This window comes from Juglans regia, chromosome 16 (assembly GCF_001411555.2).
Source record: "Juglans regia cultivar Chandler chromosome 16, Walnut 2.0, whole genome shotgun sequence".
In the NCBI taxonomy this organism is placed as follows: Eukaryota; Viridiplantae; Streptophyta; class Magnoliopsida; order Fagales; family Juglandaceae; genus Juglans; species Juglans regia.
In genome coordinates, this window is record NC_049916.1 from 12,243,355 (window position 1) to 12,252,181 (window position 8,827).

Below are 8,827 nucleotides of genomic sequence, written 5' to 3' on the forward strand. Positions count from 1 at the left end.
GTAAAAGGTCATTTCTTTTCCCACGAAAAATTTCGTGTCATTAGCTATTTATTTGCCACGAGTGTATATCTTGGAAAAAAATTCATGGCAAAAGACCATATTTCTTGTAGTGATAATAGAGGCCTGGCCATGCAACGGGATACAATAGTGGCCTTCAACCTTGCCACGAGATATAATAGTGGTCTTTATTTTGAGTGCAATCATTTTAGTGACCCTAAGAGTTAGAATGAGGATGGAGTAATATCCTAGTGGAACTTATTTATTCACGCAGGAGTGTCTAAATTAGTATGAAATCCCCTGGGTTGACAAAGTAATGATCAAGAGAGTTCGAATAGGGCCTAATTAACTGGTCATTGGAGCGAAGTTAGGCACTAACACCAATGATGCTTCACACACGTGCAGTTTCATGTTATACGTACTCGTGCTAGTGCATATACCTGTCACAGTATATGTACATTACGTTTTTCATAGCAAATGCAGATATTTATGAACTAGTACGTATGTTAATGTACTCACAGATGATGCAGATACCTATGTTATGATGCGGTAATCGGTAGGGACAAACGGCTCAAAGGGAACCATGTAGCACCCATATGGTCACTTTTATTAATCCTGTTTAATTATTGAACAATATTCCAAGTTCATGTATTTCATATTGAAGCTCATGTATTTCACATTCAAGCTCATGTTATTTCATGTTCAAGCTCATGTTATTCATGTTCATTCATGTTCAATTCACATTCAAGTTCATGTCATGTCCAGTTCAGGTTCAGTTCACGTTTAAGTTCATGTCATGTCCAGTTCAATTTCAGTTCACATTCAAGTTCACGTTATATCAAGTTCAATTTCAAATTCAGTCCATGATCAAGTTCTTCTCATGTCAGTTCAAGTTATGTCAGTATATGTCATGTTATTTGTCAAGTCACATCAAGCTTATTTATGATAATGTTATGCATTCATGCATTTACTGTCATACATGAATCTTTAAACTGTTAGTTAAGTTATTTGTTAATTTGTTAAGATTTGTACTCAAATCTCATCTTGGTAGTCCCAACTACCATTTCCCCCTGAATGGTAGACAATGTGTCGGGACTAGGAGATGCAACACACACTGGCCGACTGGAGACGATCGATTAGGCAACGCAGACACAACACGAAGCTCATAGCCTCCATGCTCTGATTCATAGATAGTATTATGGCATCCTTGATTGAGTTGTGCGAGATACTCGACAGATTGGTTGAGTAGATGTTTTGGGTTATGCATGTACTTATAGAGCTCCGTCTCTCGTATCTTTGAGATTACAAATCTTTTGGACTTATGATGTAATCATGAATGACTATCACTTTAATGTTTATGTATTATGTTTCAAAGTTTTTGGGATATATCTCATTTGGTGAATATTTGCTCAAGAAAAAAACTATCCACTGCGAGTTTGCATATTGCTAGATATATGTTAAGTGCATTGTATCTTTAATTGTCATGAATGTGAGGAGGTTATAACTTTGTGTTGCATGTCCCGACGCTTTAGAGTCCATCCGATCCTAAGCAAAATCTGGGATGTCACACTTTAGTTGGGATAAACACTCAAAGTGAGACTTCGATTGAAGGGATAGAGCCCTTAAGGTCTTCAGGTTGGCTCCAGTGGGGTATCAAGGAGGGCTTTGCATTCAAAAGGTAAGAGTTCTTTTCTTCCTTTGGTGAAATGGCTTTATTTAGTGAAAAGGGACAAAATTAGAAAATGGTTGGAGGCAAAGTGGTACTAAGTCAAAACTAAATGGTCTAAGTGTGATTTTGGCCCTCATCAAGGGTTTATTTGCAAAGTCAACCATCTTAGTCAACATCCTAAATTACTTGTACCTCTTTTGAAAATTTGTCGAGTAATGCTATAGGTTAATCGAATCGCACTCTCTCTCACATAGTAGTGTGTATCGAGCTGAATTGTTTTCCAAGTATGAATGGAGATTATCAGCAACCAATTCATGGATCACTACATGAATTGGAGCACACAAGAGTAACAGTAATTTGTGGTTTAAGTAATGTGTCTAGAACCGGAAATATGTATACATATAGACAAGGATTTTGTTATGAACATTATTGACCATGTTGGCTTCCCTCCTGTACTCCCCTATTTGCAAACATTGCAGTAAAGCAACATGCCTTGATTGACTGGCCAGTGGAAAGATGTGTAAAACTATTCTGATATATATAATTTACATTATGATTTTTTTGTTAAAGTTCTTCAGGTGTTGGTTTAATTAAGTGAATGAGATTTCGTTGTTTAGTTGAGTATTTTTGTATATCTAATATTCTTTTGATGGCTAGTTGGTATTTTGTACCTTCAATACAGTGATATTATAGTAGTTTGATTGTAAAACTTTGTGGAAAAACTAATAGTTTCTATAAACAAGTTTTGTGGGAAAAGACTTTTTAAGAAGAGTGAAGCCAGTGGAAAATAGTAATTTAGTGACTTTTGGTTAATTCCCACAAAATATGAACGTGGAAACAAATGTAATTGCCACGATTGTTATTCATGGCCCAAACGATAGCTTGCAAGCATTTTCCACGACACTGATCATGGGTAGAGATAGATTTCACCACTTTTGATGGTGGGAAATAATATCCCACTATAGAAGGCAATGTCTACATCTATTTGTCATGAAATTTTAGGTGTTTTATCCACCAATGTTGTTGTGGGTAAAATCATTTTTTTCCCATGAATAAGTGGCATTTGTTATGGTGGGACTTTGCCACCAAACCTCCATCTCCGCCTCTGCCTTTGTCAGGAGCATCTGGGTTATCTGGGATTCAATTCTTGATCAAAACATTTTCAAAAGTATTGACCAAAGCAAGTAGTACCTCCTCATGGGCTACCTTCTTTTCGTTAGAACTCTTGAAGCCATACCTTTTCCTGCTTTTACATCTTACTGCTCCTCATCCTCGTTCGTTCATTGGTTCCTTGCTTCCCCCTATTAGACTCCACTATTCCTTCTTTGTCCATTCAAGGAATCTATTCAAGTGGAATTTCTCCACAAGATTCTCATTATTTTCTTTCAAGTAGCGTACGTACCTCTGATCTTACGTATACATTGAAATTTGAATAGGCAACTCCGTACGCATATACTGTTTAAAGGAATACAACTCTGATCCGTTTCATTTGAAATGTATGGTATATATCTAAATCATTTTACTTGTCAATAGAAAAAAATAATGATCAAAGTACTCAGATTTTTTATAGTAAATGATTAGTATGCATGATCCTTGTTTCTCCTTTGTAGTCAGTAACCTACTTGTCAATCTACCATATATATATATAAATAAATTAAGCCAATGAAAAATATGGCAACCACATGTACAGCCTGCTATGCTTTTTTATTTTTCTCATTTTATATATGGCAAATACATTTGTTGACCGTTAGCAAAATATCATTTTCAAAGACATATTGAAGCTAGCTAGCTTGTGATCAGAACTTCGCGAATATCACCATATTTAAGTGAAACTAGTATTTTTTCCAAACGTATTAATTCACTTCTCTGGCCTTGGATATATATATATACATATATATGTAAGGCCTTCCAATATTGTTGATCTCCAAGGCAAAGCTACCATTTTTATCGAACTCGATCTCGATATTCGTTTCCTAGCTACCTGCCCTTGATACCATGGTCCTGATCATCTTCCACAATACCAGTACCCTGGCTCTCTTTCTTTTCTTCACCGCCAATCTTTTGCTATGCTTTGTTCCGTCCATATCGGAGCTTCAGCGCGTAGGACACCCCGCCAAAGCCGATGGGTCTCTAAGCTTTTTGGTCGTGGGAGATTGGGGTAGAAGAGGACTCTACAACCAATCACAAGTCGCTCTCCAGGTAAAGAGCTAGCTCTTCTTCTCCATCATCATCGATCTTTAATTTTTTCAGTGTTCATGTATCAATTATGATCATGTCTTTATAACCATCAATATATTATATATGATCTTAGTCACGTGGAAAGCGCGCATAATTTACATGCACGTGTGTTTGCATATATATATATATGTACTGTATATCTTGAATTATGTTAATATTTCACAAATATGATATATATATATATATGTATATATTTGTGATCAAAATGTTAATGAAGACGATATATATATATATATATATATATATATATATATATATATATATATGTAGTTTTAGAGTATTACTACAACCACAAAGAGATTATACAAAAATAATATCATAAACTGACATGATTTCACAGCACTTCCCATGGTTATATATATATATAATATATATATTATATATATATAGTTATAGAGAAAGTTTTTATATATAGTTATAAATTAGAAAGTTCATGCAAGCCGTACTCATACTTTTTTAAAAAATGTTATTTGCAATACAAGCATCGCATAATTGTTTTGAAAAAAATAAGTAAATATGAAATATATCTATATAAAAAAAATTTAATTTTTTAATAATAAATTTTATTAATTTTTTAAAAAATTAAATAATATTTACATATTTAGTATTATTTTAAATAAATTCTTAAGGCATTATTCATGACGTACCCTAGGGGCCTCAACCTTATCAAGAGCCTGATTTTGGTGTTGTTGGCGATAAGGGACAAGTATATGGTCTGAGGATATTAATAAAATATTTGTCGATTATTTTTTTTAATAATATATATAATAATCTGAGAATGTGTAGAGTTTTATTTTTATTTTTTAATTTAGTCTCACATGTAGATACCAGAAAGTGAGCACGCATCTGGGCCAGAACGTAACTGAGGAATTAAGAGGCCTGAACAGTGTATTTGGGTCGAATTAGAAGCGATACATGGAATTAGTTAGCCTTTCAATTATTGGTTTCGCATTAAGCTAAGGCCGTGACTCGTGAGGAGGATGAAATGAAACCCCACGTCTTCAATTCTTGGTAGATATATAAATTATTACGGATTCTCGATATGCTTAGATATTTTAAGGGCATATTCCAAATTGAACATTGGCATATCCCAAGCACAAATACCAAACTTTCCAAGACATCACATGCATCTTCATCAATCCTCTTCAGAATTTGTACGCAACTATGTTGATTTCACAAAAATCTTTCTCACACCTTATCCCCCGTTTTCAACTATTTATATATATATATTTTCAAAATTTAGGATATGTTTGGATGTTGAATTGAGTTGAGTTGAGATGATAAAATATTATTAGAATATTATTATTATTATTTTGAGATTTCGAAAAGTTAAATTATTTATTATATTTTATATTGAAATTTAAAAAAATTATAATAATGAGTTGAGATGAATTTAAATTCCAAACGAAATCTTAATCATTCAATTCAATGGGTCTATCACCCGCGTGTGTACGTATATCAATAAAATTACAGCCCGTAAATATTTTGATAAAAAATAAACATAAATGAGAAATGGCATGCTAAACTTTAGTTTGTACAGTTCATTATTAATTTTGTCTTTCTAAAATTTATTATAAGAAAAAAGAATATTTATGATGAATTATTTGACACGAAAATAATTATTTATGATAAGAATAAATTTATTATGATAAAAAATAATTATTTTTATAAAAAATAACTAATAACAATTAAAAAGTCTTTACTTAGCGAAAGTTATATTAGTTTTTCTTGTTGGGTTATTAATAAATTTTTGCAATTATTGTAGATGGGAGTTGTGGCAGAGAGACTAGACATAGACTTCGTCATCTCAACTGGGGATAACTTTTATGAGGACGGTTTGAATGGTGTGCTTGATCCGGAATTTAATGAATCCTTTATAAATATCTACGACTCCCCCAGCTTGCAGAAACAATGGTACACCGGTAAGTATATTTCATCAAGCATTTACATCTCATGCAATTAGCATGTTTTTGGATATTGAGTTGAAATTAATTTTTTATAAATAATAATGAATTAAATAGTAGAGAAAATTATATGAGATTTATTTAAATTGAGTTTAAAGTATATTTAAATATTAAGAAAATTTAATATTTTTTATGAGAAATTAAAAAAGATTGTGAATCTCATATATAAAGATGAGTTAAGTTGAAAAAAATTATGAGTCTTACGTGTAAAGAAGTTTTAAATTGAGATGAATTTAATAATTTAAAATTTAAGTATTTAAATATTAAATTCAACTTAAAATTAGATTCAATTGAGATGAGCTCAACTAATTCTTATAACCAGATGCAGCCTTAATTGTAGTATTTGGGCAACCATGAGTAATTGTAGTACACCGATGATCCCCAATGTCTTTTTGTTTGTTTTTTTTTTCTTTTGTATTTTGTGGCAGTTTTGGGCAACCACGATTATAGGGGCGATGTAGAGGCACAATTGAGTCCCATCCTCAGAGAAATGGACCCTAGATGGCTGTGCATGAGATCTTTTATTGTCAGCACAGGTAAAACTATACTGTTCTTCATCCTTTTGTAATCCACCCTTTACAGACAGCATAGTTTTTATTGTACACATTTTTACTTAGAAATTAAGAAAAGTCTGGTTTGTTTTTTCTTTTTTCTTCGTTTGGTGCAGAATTTACTGACTTTTTCCTCGTAGACACAACTCCATTCGTTGACGAGTATTTTACCCACCCAAAGAACCACACCTACGATTGGAAAGGTGTGCTACCACGAGAGGAATATCTATCAAATCTCTTGAAGGTAATTAAGGTTACGTATAGACAGTGAGGTATTATTAGATATTTTATAAATAATAATAAAAAAATAATAAAAAAGGTTATACAAAAATAATTATATAAATTGATGTGATTTTATGTGATCCGTTAGATCTATTTTATAATAAAAGTAACTTTATAATCTAAAGAATCACGTGAAACCATATCAATTTGTGAGATTATTTTTATGTAATTCATTTGTGACTAAAGTATTTTTCAAAATACCTGAAATACTCTCAATATCCTAAATAATTAATATTTTATCCGTACGTGGAGTCTGATTTTTGTTCCAAGGGATGCAAAATTTATGTAAAATAAAGTAATTAAAAATAAATTAATATGATACTATTTTTGCAGAAAATCTCTTACAATATATAAACTTCAATACAAAAATAAGTCAATGAGTTTTAATAAAAATATATTGAAATACATTAAAATAAAAAAATAACTGCTGATAAGAATAGCCAAATGATAATCAGAAATAAACTCTTTTAAACTATTTTATAACTAATTTTACAGTCAATTAATACAAACATGATGTCATTTCATTAAAAAAAAAAATAATTCTACAAAACGACCCTTGATCAATTAATATAGAGTCGTATGATGTAAAAATTCGTTGGATAATCATTTTTCAAATTAAATTGATAACCTACAATGAGAGCCTGTCCACTCTTATCAAAATAAACTAAATATATATATATATATATATATTTATATAATTGATGTTTGATCTGATCGGTAGCTTGGTATTTGGTTTTGCAATAGGATTTGGATTCAGCATTAAGGGATTCCAGTGCAAGATGGAAGATTGTGGTGGGTCATCATACAATCAAAAGCGCCGGGCATCATGGTGTAACCAAAGAGCTTGAAGAGCATCTTCTCCCAATCCTGCTGGTAATTATTTCCAAATATTCATATCAAATTCATCCAGTTGCATGCAAATCAGGTTTATATAATAAATGATTCATTATTGATAGAAAATATTGTTAAGATGGAGTTGATAATTTCTAATTAAAACCCATTATATATTTCAGGCAAATAACGTGGACATGTACATGAATGGCCATGATCACTGCCTGGAGCACATTACTAGCGCCGACAAGTAATTTAAATATTGTCAAATATTTTTCTAGCTAGATCTTATCATCTTTTATTTGATTATTGACCACGTGATTTTAGCAATCGTGAATTGTGTAACTGCTGCATAATTATTTTGAAAAAAATAAATAAAATATGAGATCTACATGAAAAAAATTAATTTTTTAATAGTGGACATTATTATTTTTCAAAACAATTACGCGACGTTTATTCACTTCACGATATTACACGTAGAATTACTCATATTTTAAATAGTTTTATGTGTCAACCACGTAACGTATACGAAATCAATAAATGTGACTAACTATGGCATGCAAGATTTAGGATGAACAATATATATTATTATCTATTATAAATAGTACATGAATTAAAATCTTAATTTCCTTAAATGTCTAACTTAGATGCATAGTTTTTGTGGCAGTCAAACCCAATTTCTAACCAGTGGAGGGGGTTCAAAGGCATGGAGAGGTGACATTAGGAAGTGGAATCCAGAGGAATTGAAGCTATATTATGATGGACAGGGTTTTATGTCACTGCAAACGACTCCAACCAATGCGGATATTGTGTTTTATGATGTCTTCGGCAATGTTCTGCACAAATGGAGCATTTCCAAGGACCTTGATGCAGCCGTATAGAGACGAAAAAACAAAAAAAAAACAGAGGCATACAAAATATAGCTTTAATGTGTGGAACATCAAGGTCAAATCCTTGGCGAAAAAAAAAAAAAAAAGTTCATAAGGCTTATTTGTAAGAGAAAAAAAAAAAAAACACTGTAAGCTTGATGCCCTGTTTGAATAGTAAAAATATTTTATCTTATTTTATTTTATTATTATAATTTTTTTAAATTCTTACACAAAATATAATAAATAATTCAATTTTTTAATTCTTAAAATAATAATAATATTAAAAAATAATATTCTAACAATATTTTAATCAACTTTCAACTTTCATCTCAACTCATTTTGTTTTAACATACAATCGAAACGGCACCAAAATATATTCACGAGATTTTATTCACTACAACAGAATATGTCTTTTGTGATAGAGGA

The 8,827-nt window shown here is 31.3% G+C and overlaps 1 protein-coding gene across 3 annotated transcripts; it reads left to right on the top strand.

Annotated features, from left to right (window-relative positions):
• Window positions 1-3,543: 3,543 nt before the first annotated feature.
• Window positions 3,544-8,511, top strand: LOC108987192 (purple acid phosphatase 3-like). 3 transcript variants are annotated; one of them, XM_018960068.2, is made up of 7 exons: window positions 3,544-3,865; window positions 5,670-5,826; window positions 6,297-6,404; window positions 6,536-6,663; window positions 7,446-7,574; window positions 7,715-7,782; window positions 8,200-8,511. In XM_018960068.2, exons 1-7 carry the CDS (start codon window positions 3,662-3,664, stop codon window positions 8,411-8,413), a joined length of 1,008 nt encoding a protein of 335 aa, XP_018815613.2. In that variant the 5' UTR covers window positions 3,544-3,661; the 3' UTR covers window positions 8,414-8,511. The 3 variants fall into 3 exon arrangements, with proteins under 3 accessions (XP_018815613.2, XP_018815612.2, XP_035542210.1); XM_018960067.2 differs by having other exon boundaries at window positions 8,188-8,501; XM_035686317.1 differs by having other exon boundaries at window positions 6,560-6,663; window positions 8,188-8,501.
• The last annotated feature ends 316 nt before the right edge of the window (window positions 8,512-8,827 follow it).